The sequence below is a fragment of the Phoca vitulina genome, unplaced genomic scaffold, assembly GCF_004348235.1.
Source record: "Phoca vitulina isolate PV1807 unplaced genomic scaffold, GSC_HSeal_1.0 scaffold24, whole genome shotgun sequence".
NCBI classification, from domain to species: Eukaryota; Metazoa; Chordata; class Mammalia; order Carnivora; family Phocidae; genus Phoca; species Phoca vitulina.
In genome coordinates, this window is record NW_022589727.1 from 11,395,936 (window position 1) to 11,413,368 (window position 17,433).

At 35.4% G+C, this 17,433-nt stretch overlaps 1 protein-coding gene across 3 annotated transcripts in view; it reads left to right on the forward strand.

Moving 5' to 3' along the window:
* TRAPPC8 (trafficking protein particle complex 8) overlaps nt 1-16,749 on the forward strand; it is an 83,366-nt gene extending 66,617 nt beyond the window's left edge. For all 3 annotated transcript variants that reach the window (XM_032421184.1, XM_032421185.1, XM_032421186.1), the window contains 5 exons: nt 363-536; nt 4,051-4,152; nt 7,994-8,139; nt 14,668-14,757; nt 15,704-16,749. In XM_032421184.1, coding sequence (XP_032277075.1) covers nt 363-536; nt 4,051-4,152; nt 7,994-8,139; nt 14,668-14,757; nt 15,704-15,938 — 747 coding nt within the window. In that variant the 3' untranslated portion in view covers nt 15,939-16,749. The remainder of the gene's footprint in view (nt 1-362; nt 537-4,050; nt 4,153-7,993; nt 8,140-14,667; nt 14,758-15,703) is intronic.
* The last annotated feature ends 684 nt before the right edge of the window (nt 16,750-17,433 follow it).

Here is a 17,433-nt window from a genome sequence, read left to right on the forward strand (position 1 = left end):
TGAGAAATATTTCTGTTATTTTAATAGTACAAAGAATATTACTTTTCAGTAATTTATTTTTTATGCATTTTCTTAGAACTACGCATTATCCTCCCTTGATACTTGGAAGGTCAAACCTAATGTCATGGCAGTGTAGTTTAATTACTTTGAGATAGTAGCTTTAAGATTCAGGGTAATGTGTACCAAATATTTTAGGTGTTTACCTGTCTTCGTGTGTTTTACAGCCTCCCTGTACTGACAAATTGACAAGAAATTATTGAATAAGCCTTTTGGTTATATAGAAATATATAGAGAAATATAAATTTTGGTAGGGTATATTTAGTTGAAAACATTTATGTAGATAAATGATTTTCTTTTAACAGATAATAAGTTCAGCAAGTCCATGTGCAGACTTCTTTTACCGAAGTTTATCTTCTGAATTAAAGAAACCACAAGCCCAGCCATCTGTGCATGCAGAAAAACAGTCAATAGAGGATGCTGTGAGATTAATTCAGAAGTGCAGTGAGGTGGATTTGAATATTGTCGTATTATGGAAGGTATGTGTTATTAAATTATTTCAGCAAGCCTTGCTTGTAGATTCTTCAGCCTTAAGCTGAAGAACAAATGTAAGCTGGTATTATATTTTTTCTGTGTAAAATTTTCAGTTTCAATATTTAAGTTATTTTATAACTTTTTTTAACAGTTCCATAATGACTTTTTAAATCTCTTTTTTTTTTTTTTTAGGATTTTATTTATTTATTTGAGGGAGAGAGAGAGAGTGTACGTGCATAAGTGGGAGGAAGGGCAGAGGGAGAGAGACAAGCAGACTCCCCACTGAGCGGGGAGCCTCATGCAGGGCTTGATCCCAGGACCCTGAGATCATGACCTGAGCTGAAGTCAGACACTTAACCGACTGAGCCACCCAGGCGCCCCCCATAATGACTTTTTTTACTTAGAGAAAGAATTCATTCAAATTAGATAACTTTCTTCTTTGTTACTACTGTTAGTTCTTAGTGGTACTGAGAACATTGTAGATATAGTAAGCTCCATGAAAACAAGTATCATTATTAAACTCTTTATTATGGGCATTTTCAAACACCAGAAAGAGAAAAAATAGCACTGTGAACCTTCAGGTACCCATTACTCAGGCTCCATAGTCATTAATATGTTGCTATTCATTTTTCATCTATTCCAGTAGCCCCTCTCCTTTGTTTTATTTTTACCTTCCTTTATTTTTTGCTGTAGTATTTTTTTAATAACATAATATTTTATCTGTAAATGCTTCTGTATTTACTTCTAGCAGATGAGGACTCTCTTATATAACATAACCCCAGAGTATTTTTTATCTCACCCAACCAAATTAACAATAATTTTGAATTATTATCTATTTGTTGGTTTGTTTTCAGTTTTTCCAGATTATTTGAAAATATTTTAAGTTTTTATTTTTTTAAAGATTTTATTTATTTGAGAGAGAGAGACAGAGCACAACAGGGAGGGGCAGAGGGAGAGGGAGAAGCGACTCAGCTCTGAGCAGGGAGCCTGATTCGGGACTCGATCCCAGGACCCTGAGATCATGACCTGAGCTGAAGGCAGAGGCTCCACAGACTGAGCCACCCAGGCACCCTGAAAATATTTTAAGTTTTTAAAAATCACATCCAGATAAGATCCACACATGGCAGACCAGAATGAGATGGTTTAGACTTTAGTCTTCCTTAAAGTTATTTACTATAATACAGAGGAGGCTTGTTTCTCACAGTGCACCCTTTTGTATTTTATGCATGTATTATAAGAATTTGTAATTACATATAGATTATGTTACATATAATATATAATAAAATTACATATTATTTTTTAAAAGACAGTTCTACAGTGCAATTAAGGATCTTGCCCTAGGATATTCACCTGAACAGGGTGGAAAGGTTTGATTTTATGTTGTCTGAAACAAGGGCTCACATAGAGATATGCCCATAGTAGATGATCAGTACACGTATTTTTATTTTTTTTAATTTTTTTTTAAAGATTTTATTTATTTATTTGAGAGAGAGAGAATGAGAGAGAGCACATGAGAGTGGGGAGGGTCAGAGGGAGAAGCAGACTCCTCGCCGAGCAGGGAGCCCGATGCGGGACTCGATCCAGGGATTCCAGGATCATGACCTGAGCCGAAGGCAGTCGCTTAACCAACTGAGCCACCCAGGCGCCCCAGTACACGTATTTTTAAATTGGTTCAGATACTCTATTCTTTTTTACTACATCACACAATAAACTTTTTTAAAACCAAGGTGGCATGAGTTTTTTTTTCTTTTTTGCATGAGTTTCAATAAAATTTCAACAAAATGGTACTTTAATTGATTTAGGTGTATAATAATAAAAAGATCAGTTTCCCATTTTTAGCTTGAAATCAAATCTTCTTGAAGCTTAGGATCAAGAGGCTTCTATTTTCAGGCTCAGTGGTATTGCCCCTTAATGCAAACCAACCACTCATTAAATGTATACTAGACCCTTGAGGTATGTGGCTGCATTCCAGATTTCTGCCCTGTAACAATTTGAAGTATTTCTGAGACAAGATTTTGAGTAATGTATCTGTACTCTGTATTAATTGTTAAGTCCACAGTTTGGCTGGGGGGAAAACAGCCCTGAATAGCAGCCCACTACTACTAGTATTGCTGATTACATGAAGAAGAAAACTAAGCTATGATGCTCCTTGGCTAGAAAATGGAAGTTTGAATAGAATAAAGAATAGGATATTAAGTTGATTGTGGCTAGTATCTAAGATAAGTTTAGCACATACTCATTTGAGAAAGTGGTAGATTTTCTTTAGTGAAGTGTCTAGATAATGCAAAAAAGCACTGCATGAAAGGAAACTTGAAAAGTCATTTAAGTTGTGGAGTAGGAAACAGGAAGCATTAGGAGTCTTTCAGTAAAATAGGATGCAGGAGAAAAACGAAGAGCTCAGACAACATTTTTGTGAAAAATAATTGGAAAAGGGGCACAGAACAATTCCTAACCAGTCTTAACCAAATATAAAGGTTTGTTTTAAAAAGTTAAGTCTTTGTGCAGAGAGAAGAATACATTATAGAATTTGACAAGGCTATGGATGATTTTTGTTCAATCCCATGAGACCATTGGAAAAAACATAAGACCTGTCTCAGAACTTTACCCTGTCAGCATTCATCCTCTCAGCTAAAGGCCCACCCCAGCAGGTGTTTAACTACAGCATCGCTGGGCTGTGTAGTAATGCACACTGAGCAGGTCTCGGCTGTCCTGTGTCTTTGTGCAACACTGCTCCAGGTGTGATGTACGGGTGGCAAAACTAGCCATGATAAAATAAGTACACAGATTGAAAATATGAAATGAAAACATTTAGAAACTTTTACAGCATTTTGCCTGAGAAATGTTATGTCTGTTGAATCCAATAGTAAAAAAATTGGGCTTGTCAAAAAATTTTTAAGCCTTTGTATTTGCATAATGTGATGATAACAGTATATCAGAGCCATTTACATATAACATTTTCTCTGGGGCAGAAGCAGTTCAAGAGGGTGATGAGTTATATGCTGGAACCAGTGTTTTGATATAGATGAAATCAGCCTTTTTTTTTTTTTTTAAGTGTATGTACTTACGGTTAAGATATCCAAGGGTGTGACATTTTCACTTACAAGATTCATGATTGTACTCACTGATTTTGTTCTACTAGGTGATAAACCCTGAGGCATTTCAGAAGCAAGACTATGAGGAAAAATGTTCTGCCTGTATATCGTCAGTCCAGTAACAAGAAGGCTTGTGTTAGAGCACTGCTCTTTTGGACTAGTTTCTTAAGAGCTCTAGAGAACATTGAAAAAGATTTTAAGATGTGTCCCTTAAATATTCAGGCCAACTGTGTTAAATTGAAGCAAAACAGATTTTGACAGATTCTCTATTGATTGAATGAATAAATAAAAGTAGAAATTCTGACGCATCCATAGTGTTGATAATTGTTAAGTAGCCATAATATTTCTCCCTTCCATCAAATATTGCATTCATTACTTTTGAGGTTACTGCCGAGAAAGGTAACATTTTTGTGCTTTGTATGTTTAGGCTTATGTAGTGGAAGATAGTAAGCAGCTTATTTTGGAAGGTCAGCATCATGTTACTCTTCACACTATAGGAAAAGAAGCCTTTTCATGTCCTCAGAAACAGGTAATAACAGAGTTTTCTTTGTTTGGGTCTTCTTGTGAACTGTGGAGTGTTTTGTTTGGTTGGTTTTTGGGTTTTTAAAGGGGTCTGGCTTGTGCAGGCTTTTATACTGAGATTTGAGTGGGGGGGTTGGTGGCAGAAGACTAATTTAAATGAGAAATGAACATAAATTAAAATTTATTAGCATCTCATAAGAGTATTAAGATACACTTGTGATCTGGAGGTTTCTAATAAATATTCTATACTGAATCTAGAATTCATAGTTATAAAAAGAATTAATTTGCTTGAGGGGAAGGGAAACATGCCTATACCACTGCAGAACTCCAGGGAGGGCAAAGCATAAAATATAAAAGATGCTCCATGGAGTGGTGCAGCAGCTGGTAATAGTGTTTAATGTGTTTTCTGATTTCTCATAAAATACTGTTTCATCTTACCAAAAAGTTCTCATAGTATATATGAACAAAATTTAAGCACATCCAGTAATTCAAACAATGACCTTGTATTGTGTTAATAAATATTGGATCTTAATTTCAAGCTTTCTCATTATTTTTGAAAACTTTTATTTTGAAATAATTTTCAAACTTGCAGAAAAGCTGCAAGTATAGTATAAAGGACTCTCTTATACTTTTCACCAAGGTTCACCAGTGGTTAGCATTTTACCTTCTTTGCTTTATCATTTTTTTCTCTATTTATGTACACATTGATTTTTTTTTTTTCTTAATTTACTCCCAAGTAAATTGCAGACATCCTTCTCTACCCCCATTTAGTTCACGAGTATTCCTAAGAATAAGGACAATCTCTTACATAATCACAGACACCATTATTAAATTCAGGAAGTTTAACATTGATGCAGTACTCATATTAGTCCATATTCAAATGTCATCAGAGGTCTCCATTATATGCTTGACAGTTTTTTTTTTTCCTACCCAGGCCAGTCCAGGATCATGAGTTGCATTTGCTTGTCATGTCTCTTTAGTCTCCTTTAATCTGGGACAGTTTCTGAGCCTTGATCTGTCATTATGTCATTGACATCTTTGAGGAGCATGGGCCATTTATTTTAATGTAGAATAATACCTCTTTGGGTTTTTCTTGTGTTTCTTCATGATTAGATTAAGGTTATACATTTTTTGGCAGGAATACCACAGAAGTGATGTTATGTCCTTGTCAGTGTATTATATCAAAAAGCACTTGATATTAATTTGTTTCATTATCAGTGATGGATCATTTGATTAAGATGGTCTCCACCGTATTTTTCTACAGTAAAGTTACTGTTTTTCCTTTCGTTTTCTAATAAGTAATTTGTGGGGAGATAATTTGGACCTATGTAAATGTCTGATTTCTTATCAAACCTATGTCCACTAGTTTTAGCATCCATTGGCAATTCTATGACTTGAATCAGTTTTTACTTCGATGGTTACAAATGGCAATATTCCACTAGTTTTAATGAAGATATCAAATTTAACCCCAAATCTATTTCTTAATTAAAAAATTGTTTCTTGGGGCGCCTGGGTGGCTCAGTCGGTTAAGCGTCTGCCTTCGGCTCAGGTCATGATCCCAGGGTCCTGGGATCGAGCCCCGCATCGGGCTCCCTGCTCAGCGGGGAAGCCTGCTTCTCCCTCTCCCACTCCCCCTGCTTGTGTTCCTGCTCTCGCTGTCTCTGTCTCTGTCAAATAAATAAATAAAATCTTTAAAAAAAAAAAAAAAAAAATTGTTTCTTCACCTTTGATTAATACAGAAGTCCCAAGTTTTAGTTGTATATAAACTTTTGATAATTTGGAGCATCTCAAACATTGGCAAAATTAGCACTTAGAAAATGAAGAAGTGATTTCTATAAAATTTATTCATGTTACATTTTCATTTTACATACCATGAATGGCATATCATTTTTATTTCTCTGTATTTCACCTTTGAAATATTTTTTATTCTCTTTATATGATTAACTGAGCTTGGGAGATAGGCAGTTTCATAATACTGTGAATAATAGATTTGGAGCGCAAAGACTTTGAGATTGATGACCAAATTACTTGCATAACTTGATGAACCTTAGCTTACTACTCACTTACAAGACAAAGATAATAGTTCTTTACTCCTTGCCTCTCTTGTGGTGGAACTGTCATAAGGTATGAATCAGGTCCTTATTGTCAAATTACTGGACAAATATTTAGCGCTGGTTGTGAAAATACTTTTTGCTACTTTTAAGCTGGGAGAGGGGGAAACTCTTTTAAATATTCTCTCAGTAAATTAGCTCAGGCCTTTGGTATCCTTTTATGGCCATTGTTCGTGTGTTTTCTACCTAAGTGGCATATGGAAATTTATTTAGTATAATTTAGAAGTCTCAAACAATAGCTTGGTTTTTTTGATGTTTAGAATATATTAAACAATAATACATTTTTTGAACTTTCTATTAAAGTTTAACATTGATGCAGTACTCATATTAGTCCATATTCAAATGGACTAATATCTTACATTTGATAAATGTAGAAGAAATGTAGAAATGTAAATGTAAGATAAATATAGAATAGTTGAATAGCTCATTGAATTTCACAAATTGAAGAACACTTCAGTATAACCAGGACCCAGATCAAGAAATAGAACATAAGTAGCACCCCAGAAGTTCTGCTTCTGTTCTCTTCTTTCCTCCAGAGTAAACCTTTAGTCACTTTTCTCTGACTTCTAAATCAAAAGCAAATTTAGTTCTTGCTTTTACAGCTGTATACATCAGGGATCAACAAACCTTTTCTTTTTTTTTTTTTTTTTAAAGATTTTATTTACTTATTTGACAGAGTGAGAGATAGCGAGAGCAGGAACACAAGCAGGGGGAGTGGGAGAGGGAGAAGCAGGCTTCCTGCCAAGCAGGGAGCCCGATGTGGGACTCGATCCCAAGACCCTGGGATCATGACCTGAACCGAAGGCAGACGCTTAACGACTGAGCCACCCAGGCGCCCCAACAAACCTTTTCTGTCAGTAGCCAGATGATAATATTTTAGGCTGTGCTGGCCAGAAGGTCTGTGTCTTAATTACTCATCTCTGTTGTTGGAGTCCAAAAGCAACCATAAACAATATGTAAACAAATGGATATGGCTGTTTCAATAAAACTTTCTTTACAAAAACAGGAAGCAGGCTGGGTTTGGCCTGTGGGCTATAGTTTGCCAATCCCTAGTGCAGATCAAAATCCCAACTAGGCTAGCAGGAAATTAAAAATCAAAATTTCCCTGGATGGTAAAGAAAAATGGAGAAAAATGGTTAAAAAAGATAATAATAGTAGAAAGGGGGTGATATTCTCTGTTTTCATTTAGGTGATAATGATATTTATTGAAATGTTTACAGTGTGCCTGGCACTGGTTATACTGAGACTTTTACATGCATGATTAACCTTCGGTTAATACAGATGAAGTACTGTAATCTATAATAAACACAGCAGTCTATTTTCAAAATGAAATTTTAAAGCAATTTTAGTTCTTCAACTATTAAAACAGGTGCTATACAATTCAATGTCTGTGGCTTAAGTACTATGTAACAACCACAACAGATTTTGAAATTATTATGAACCCCTTTTTATAAATAAGGAAATTCAGTCTTAAAGTATTAAATACCTTATGTGGAGTTGCTGGAATTTAAGTCTAACTCCAGCACATAATAAATAGGGAATGAATAAATGATTCTGATCCTAGATTGTTTATCCTCAATTGTATCGCAGATGATTCTGTTAGTTTAAATAACAGCAGAAAAAGTATTGTTCATGCTTTCCTTTATCTCAACTGTTTTTAACTTCTTTTATTTGTATATGCTATATTTTAACAAGACAATGTTTTTATTGTCATGTATATTTTTTTTCTTTTCTCAGGAGCCACCAGAAATGGAACTATTAAAATTTTTCAGGCCAGAAAACACTACAGTTCCTTTAAGACCATCCGTAGAGCAGCTTTCTAATCTCATTAAAACGAGTCTTCACTATCCAGAATCATTTAATCATCCATTTCATCAAAAAAGGTCTGAGGTTTATTTTTGTTAAAATTTTTCTACAGTGCATGTGTGCGTATATACGCACACACTCTTATTTATTTATTTTAACAATGGCATTAACCCCAGTATTGAAAAAGAAATTTAGAATAATATTGAGTCTATGGAAATTGCTCTTAAATAATTTACCCTTTACTATGATTACTATATGCTGCAGCTGTGGTTAGAGGTAGATAATTGCCTTCGACACCTCAGTTGCTGAAAGTTTCCTTTTGGTGAGCACGTTTATCATTAAGTCAAAACCAAGAAAAAATATAATTTTGGTTTTGTTTTAGACACAAATTAAATGTAAGAAATGACTATAGTATAGACTCATCAAACAGTTCAAATTTAGACAGCATTATGAAGCTTTACTAAGTGCTAAATGCTAACTTCTTGGAGAATGATGTTCAGTTGACCCTTGAACAGTGTGGTTCCATCTATGTGGGTCTACTTATACATGATCTTTTTTGATAAATACAGTATTGTAAATGTGTTTTCTCTTAAGGATTTTCTTGATAACATTTTCTTTTCTCCAGCTTCCTTTATTGTAAGAATATAAAATATAATTCATATAACATACCAAATATGTGTTACTCGACAGTTTGTGTTATTGGTAAGGCTTTGAGTCAGCAGTAGGCTATTAGTAGCTAAGTTTCTGGGTAGTCAGAAGGTATACACAGATTTTTGACTGTGTGGGGGTTAGCACCTCTAACCCCTTTGTTGTTCAAGGGGCATCTGTATTTGTAATTTTGGTAAGTAGCTTGATTATATAAACTTAAGATTCTAAAAATAAAAAGTCCTAAGTCAGATGACACTTCAAAAAGTTGCTAGTTTGCAGGTATAAGAAAAGATGGAGAGACGTCTATTAGAACCAGTCTATAAGTGATAAGTGAAGGTATGAATTTTGGTGAAAAATTCACCCTGGATAAGGGTGGCGATGGGGTGGGATAGAACAAAAAGAGAACAGTGACTTGCAGAGCAATGACATCTGAGAGAAAAGCTAAAGAAAAAGGAATCCACAAAGAAGACTAGTTGAGAAGTAATTAGGAAGAAAAGACCAATGAGGAGAAAGTGGTATCTCAAAACTTGAGTGAGAACAGTTCAAAGAAAGAGAATGGTTTAATTGTTTAAAATGCTGCAGAAATGTCAAGTAGTAAATGGACCAGAAAATTATTTATTGGATCTGACAAGAGGTCATTAATGGTTTTTTAGAAGAATGTTACTATATAATGGGAGTGCAATCAGGGTATAATAGGTTGAGGAGAGATTGGGAGGTAAGTAAGTAAAGTGTAGTCTACTAGTGTAGACCACCCTTTCAGAAAGCTGGGCTATGAACAGGGATCCAGGAATATCCATTCAGTATTGTTTTCTTACTAGGTAAGATATGGTTATGTTTATGGTCTTGAAGGAAATGATGGGATATAGGGAGAATAACAGAATCCTTAATAGATGGAAAGATACATAGTCCGAAGAATCATGGGATTAGCTTTGGACTGCAGAAGGGATCTCCTTACTATTGAAACAGGGAGAGAAGAAAGTAGGGAGAAATTTTAACGTATTCACACATGATGGAGTGCCTCCATTTTAGGGAATATTTCTAGGAGCAAAGTAATATAGGAGATAAGAGAATAAAGGATAGAACATTTGAGAAGTAAAATTTGAGGGTAACTTCTGAGAGGAATGAGAAGAAGCTGGCTAAGGACACACAGATTGCTGGGCAAAATTAAGACCTTGACAGAGACTTAATGTCAGACATATTTAAAAAGTAACTTAAATGGTGCTAACCACTTTTAAACCTTCTCTTTATTAAATATAACACACAGAAATGTGCTCAAAAACAACATGTATGACCATGGTGATTTTTTTTTTTTCCCACAGAGTTAACACCCAAATAACCACTTCTATGCTATTGCTAGCATCACAGAAGCCCCCTTGGTATTCCCTCCCAGGCACTACCCCGTGTGCCCCCAATATTGGTAGTCACTTCTTTGCTTCTCTTTATAATTTTTCCAACTAAGTATACAACTCTATAATTTGCTTGGGGCATTTTTTGAACTTCTTATATAAGTGGAATTATAGAGTATATTCTTTTTATGTCTGGCTTCTTTCATTTAATATTATGTTAGTAATTGTTAACTATTGCACGAAGCAATAGAATTTTCATTGCCTTATGAATGTGTGAACATACCGGAACAGTTTATCTATTTATCTACTCTACTGTTGATGGACTTTTGGATTATTTTCATATTTGAGCTATTTTGAATTCTTCTGTGAATAATCTTGTGTATAATCTCCTGGTGTATGTGTGCTTGCCTTTTTTTCCAAGTTCTTCCAAAGTTTAACCAACTTGCACATCCCACTTAGCGGTATACGGGAATTCCCTTTGTGCCACACCTTTACCAACACTGTTGTCAGATTTTTAAAAATTTTAACCATTTAACTTATTTATAAAACTTTTTTGTCTAGGTCTTAATGTTGCTCTAGGTCTTAATGTTGCTCTAAAGTGCAGCCATAGTTGAGGAAAAAAATTTTATGTTTTATCCCTGTTGAACCTGTTTTGACTTCATGTACTTTCATGGGCAGTTTTGATTCCCTGATGTTTCATTTTAAGCAGTTGTTCTACTTCGTTTATCAGACCCATCCTGCTTCACGTACTTCCTGAATATCTTAGATCCCACAGTGCTTCTTTTTAACCTTAGTGGTTAAAACCTTGGCTGTGCTTTAGAGGCAAGGATGTTTAGGAGTTTTCCACATGATTTTATTGGGGTAAAAAGACTCATAGAATCTAGGCACTGTAGGGAAGTATGTGAAGCAGGACAGGTTTGATCATCACTTCACCTCCCATTCATCTTATACATCTGTGAAGCAGGGGCATACCACCTAAATGATCAAGCTAAAGTAGAGTAGTGGGTTAAAAACAAAACATCACAGTTAAATAAAACTGTGCATGGAAGTATGTGAAAACAAGACAAGTTAGATAAGGATAAAATGCGGCATTTTTTTCCAACCCTGGCTGCACAGAATTACCTGGGGAATTTTTGAAAATCCAAATGCTTGATGCCACTTTAATCAGAATCTCTGGGAATAGAACCCAGGCATCTGTATTTTTTAAATGTCCTCACATGATAGCAGCATGCATCCGTATCAGTCATGGTTGCCACAGTAATGCTTCATAACAAACCACTCCAGAATTCAGTAGCCTACAAGGCATTCTCACACTCATGGATCTGCAGGTCAGCTACCATTTGGCTTGAAGCTCATCTTCAAGCTGTGGGTTGGTTGGGTTCCTGTCTGTACCACATATATTTTGGGCTCAGTCCAAATGGGCAGCAGCTACTTGGATATGTCCTTCTCAGTGAGTATCTCTGGAGTACAAATGTGAACCATATTGTGAGAGCACATTTAAGGCTTCTGTTTGCATCAAAGACATGAATATTCCATTGGCCAATTAGCCTCACCTTCACAATCAACAAGGATGATCCACAGTCCCCCAGTGGGAAGGGTGAAGGGAGTGAGTAACTGCTACACAGTAGTTATAGTTATACCACACTAACTGAGATTGAGAAACACTGAAATAGAGAGCCAAAGTGATTGGTCATCCCTGTGACACTGAGAGTAGAAGTATAATTGAGTGAGAAAGCCGGAGAGATGGGAGATAATTGTCAGAGAGTGGAGTGACAGAGTATTATTTCAGAGGTAGCTATTTTAGGTGACTAAAAAAAAATCACAGTATGGTCACGGAAAGTAGATGGCTGAGTTTTGAATAGTACTAAATTTGAGAAGATGTTGAATGGGTCGTCTACTTAGTAAAGTTGTCCACATGATGACAAGACTCGGGATTAAAGAGAAGAAAGCAAATTCATCCCGAAGCTTTTAATAATTGAAGCCAATAGATGATATGGAAGAGATGCGTAGAGCAGTGGTATGCCCCTGCTTCACAGACGCAGGAGATGAATGCGAGGTCAAGCGATGTTTCCCTCATCTTTACCTAAGATATTTCAAAATACTCATCCTTTCCCCTTCCCCCAAAGAATCTGCTGTACTGAGTTACTGTTGCTGGGTTTAGTATGTCAGTATGAGGACACAAAAAAAGATGAAAAACTGTGGAGTAGTTTATTACAAATAAATGGGTGTTTTGACAGAGGAGATAGGAAGAAATCATCAAGGAGTGGTATTGGAACTACATTAATGATACATTCTGACCGGAGATGTGGAAGATGTTGGAAGAACAGCATCTCTTGTCAAGAGGGCTATAGAGGAAGCTGTGTACTCAGCCAAATTTCAGTTCAAGTAAGATATAGAAACATAAAGAGAAGAGATTGAGGACCTGAAGGAGTGTTCTTCATGTAATACAGAAATGTGGGAGGGGATGCATCAGGAAGAGGTTTGATTACGGCACGTAGCACACGGACCGTACAGGAATAAGAAGATGAGAAAGAATATGTGACCAGACATAACAAAGATGTGAAACATACTGAGTTTAGCTGCCATAGCTTTCAAAATAAGAAGTCACATTAGACATGTTTATGGAGCTTTTGAACATGTGCTAGGCATTATTCTCAGCACTTAGCGTATTTGATCCTACCTAATCACTATCATGAGCCCAAGATGTAGGTACAATTATTGTTCCTAGTTTACAGTTGAGAAAACTAAGATACGGAATTGTTGAGCTAATATTTAAACTTTAGTCTAACTGTAGAACCCATACCTTTAATAATGCTAAATTTGGTGGCTGGGGGATAGTTCTCAGCAGTTTGGTCTCTGTGTGGCTCATCAGATTAGCATTTTTGAAAGACTGTTGTATAAAGTGGTTTTTAAAACGTAGTCTCGGACCGTGCCCTCAGCATTATCTGGGAACTTGTTAGAATGCAAATCCTTGGGCCATTCCTCAGACCTGCTGAACCAAAACTGGGAGTGGGGCCCAGTAGTCTTTTTTTTAACATGCCCACCAGGTAATTCTGGTTCATGTTCAAGTGTGGGAAACACAGGTCAGATATGAGAAACACCCCATGTAAAGAATGGATTGTGTCAGGGTGCTTATCCAGAGGCTGTTGTAGTACACCAAAAGACAAGGTGCCTTGAACTTGTAAGGAAAAAAGATAAAGTAACCAGGTTTCAGAGTGTGTGGGAGAAAGAATTGACAGGAATTTGTGAAGAATAATAGAAAATTGGGAATGGGGACTAGTGAGGCAGGAGCTCCCATTCCCAAGTAAGAAGCACTTAGTATGATGCCTGTGGGATAGATGGGGGTGCTATCCACTGCAACAGTGAGTGGAGGAAGAGAAGGAGTGAAGATAATGAGTTTGGTTTGGGGCTAGGAAATACCCAGATGTTCACATTTCTAGAGGCATTTAGATAAGGCCTGGAACATTTGATATTTGAGGATCAGATGGGAACAGAATAGCAAAAGTTCCTGAGGTTTTGCTTTGTGTTACAAATTATGTAGTTGGATTTAATTTAAGGAGGCGCTTCAGACTGGAAACCTGTGCAGTAGTCTTTATTACCCTCCTTTCCTTGTGAGAAGTTTGTGGGGGAGGTAAGGGCATAGCACGGGCACAACTGAAGGGTATGTTTTTGAAATTATCTGAGCTTTTTGGTTGAGGGAAATCTGTTATTTGCAGTATTGTTTGGAAAATATTTCTCAGTAAGAGGATATAAAATTTCTGAAAGCATTAAATACATTGAGCAGAATTTTAAAGTTATTTTGTGTGAACTTATAAGGTTACTGTATTTTATTTTTTACTATCTCTTTATTCTTTGTGTTTATAGAGTAAAATATTAACAATAGTATGTAACCAGCCTTCATTTGTGCCTAGGTTATGTTTGTTTATTATGTTCTTGATTTGAAATTTATACCAGTCTGTTCATATGTCCTCTTCTGTCACTGCCTGTCCATTCTATGCTTTATTAAATGCTTTAGTAATTTATTAATTATAAAGCAATATCAGAAACTGGATTACCTGAGTAAATGTGTTCACTTAAAAAGGCTTTCCTCGTAATTTGTTTTATAGAAATTTTCATATTCTCTAAAACAGGGTGGCTTTTATGCAGATTTGGTAGAAAAGCAAATGTCAATCAAGGCCAAGTTCTCAAAATAAAGTAATTTTCAAGAAACAAAGAGAACAGGATTAGTTGTTGGCATTTTCACGATTTATTTTTTCTTCATTGATCTTTCCTAGTTGAGATTATTTATAAATTTTTGTTTTTCATTTTGAGAAATAACCACCAAGAAACACTTCAGTTATTTTTTAAGAGTAGCTCTAATAAATGGAAACAAAATGGTTTTGTGGACGTGTATGTTCTGATATTTAGCATTCAGGCATTGTAGGAACATATTTTCCTTCTTATTTACACAAATAATGTGTCTTTTTGAATTTTGGAACTCAGTTTTTTCCCTTACTTGAATCTAATTGTCTTTTTTAAGGAGCTTGTTAGGTATTCGTTAAGTGTTATTTTCAAGAAAGTTGATTTTAAAAAGAAAATGCACAGCTTAACCTCTCTATTTTCCTTCCACAGCCTTTGTTTAGTACCAGTCACCCTTTTACTGTCTAATTGTTCTAAGGCTGATGTTGATGTAATAGTTGATCTTCGGCATAAAACAACAAGGTAAAGATTCACTTGGTGCAAGATTATTTTGTAGTTTAGGATTGATGTGAGAACAGTTTAGCATTTTGAATTATGCACATAATGACCTAACACGGATAGAGAAAGTTTACTCAGGTGTGCCCTGGATTTGTGTTTGACATTACAGAAGTGTTATAGAGGAGTTAGAGAGGATTGTCTCTGCATCATAGTGGTGACAGAATGACAAGCGATTTCCAAAAGAAGCAAATTGTTTTGATCAGAGACAAAAATTTTTATGAAAGTTTGTTGGTGATAAAGAACTCTAAAATTGAAAATCAGCAAGTTTGCAATAGAAGTTTTTTTTTTTTTTGTAATTATAAAATAATACTTAAAAAAATACAGGTCCATACTCCCATATCTGATATCTCAAGAGCTAGATGCTTTTTGGAATTCAGAAATTTTTGGATTTTTAGAAAAGTAATGTGAAGTGTATACGGATTATTATTATATAACACCCCGAATAGGATCTGGAGCAGCTCTCTGGAATCCAGACACATTCTGTGTATGATTGATTATGTGTGTCATAAATAACGCCTTATTGGTAGATTCTGGGTTGCTTCCCATTTTTCAGCATTATAAACAGTTTCAGTATTATAAGCATTCCTGCATACAAATTGTTTTTATGTTATGGATAACCAGTTGGTTAAAAGCTGAGGTTTGAAATCAGGTTCCATAATTTACTAGCTGCTGTTGTGAGCATTAATTGAGATAACACTTGTGCTTAGAACATAGTACCTGGTAACAAATGTTAGCTATTATAGCAATAGTAATACTACCTATTGCCCTTGTCATTATTAATAAATAATTGGCTTCATGAAATAGTTTCTAGAAGTAGAATCTCTAGATGAAAGGGATCTGTTACTAGAACTTCGGGAAAAAGTTTATAAAGAAAAACCCTCCAACTTACCATTTTCCTTCTCCCACATAGTCCAGAAGCATTGGAAATCCATGGATCATTTACATGGCTTGGACAAACACAATATAAACTTCAGCTTAAAAGCCAGGAGATTCACAGTTTGCAGCTGAAAGCATGCTTTGTTCATACAGGTGTTTATAACCTTGGAACGCCTAGGGTATTTGCCAAGTTATCGGACCAAGTTACAGTGTTTGAAACAAGTCAGCAGAACTCCATGCCTGCCCTGATCATCATCAATAATGTGTGACAACTTGCACATTTGTACTGAAATCCACAAGAATCAGTTTTATCTTACTGAATGGATTTTAACAGCAGTATTTTAAGTACCTAACTTGTTATGGAGGTTGGTGTCGGATTGCTGCAAAATACTTTCGACTTGTCAATGTGTTGATGATGCAAAGCACGTTGGACTGAGAATACTTACATTCTTTTTTTGTATTTCTTGAAACCCTGGTAATAATTTACATACTCATAATACAGAGTTTCAACATATCCACGTACCTTATTAAGCCCTGTCTTAAAAACCAATGTCTAAGTCTGCTGTTACAACTTATTGATGGTATCTGAATATTACCAGATGATTCTGAGGAAGGAAAGGCCTTGTTGGCAGTACTCCTGTTAAGCCATTAGTCTATAAATTCCAGCTTTACTGTGAAGTTCTATAGAGTGTTAAATACAAGTTTTCCTGTCTTGCATCACACAATTCTCTAAAATCAGTTTTGAACTTTGGTTATAGAGTCTTCATACTTCAGTATCTGGTGGTTCCTATGGCTTATACATAACTTTGTAAAAAGAAAAAAAATTTTTCTGATGCTTTGAATATAGTTTTGAAAGGGGTTTGACTTTTTTTTCCTCATTCATCTCAGCATAGGGTGCACTATTTCACAATATGAAAATTTTTGTCATTTAAATTATCATATTCTTTATTATGTAACTTTAACAATTGAGTTGATCTGTTTAAAATATAAATCTACTCAAGTTAATTAAAAATAAGCTTTTCAAAAATGTATTATATTTATAACAAATGTAAATAGAATAAAGACATGCTATTCACTGTATAGATTTATTAGATGCTTTTATTTTTTAATTCAAAGGGTTTAACATATTCTTTATTTAAAATGAATGCCAACCATATTAATTACAGCAGGCCAAACCAATTGTTTCCAAACATGAAATACAATTTTTGTTCCTACAGTCCTTGGTGGCCATGTTTTACACAAGCAAATGAATTTTGTCTTTAAATGTGTCATGTCTGATGCCCAGTTACAAATTTGGATAATTGTTTTATATCCTGGGAAAAAGGAAGATCATGCTTACTAAACTATTGAAAGTAACCACATTACAGACTGTGATGCTGGGTATGGTAGATTAGGTGATTTAGCCTTCCTGCTGAAGAAAAGTAGAGTCTAAAAATGAGAAGAAAACATCTTACTAAAAACAAAGTGTTAACAATATAGTCAGTTATTAGTGGACCAAAATCTTGGAGAGGTAGAGAAAAGAGACCACCATTTGGGGCTACTTTGCCTTGGGAGTGTTTATCTACTTAGGAAGAAGCAACTGAAAGGCAGAGCCTTACATTTGATGCACTCTGAAACAAGAAATACAGGTCAGGAGAAATCATCTAAGCTGAAGCAAGGAGACAAAAGTTTGGAAGATAGGCACAAGAAGGTAAGGGACCTACTGGGTTCAGTGGGAAAGTTTTATGTTTATTTGGAGTCCCAGAAAGAGGGGAGAGAGGGTAG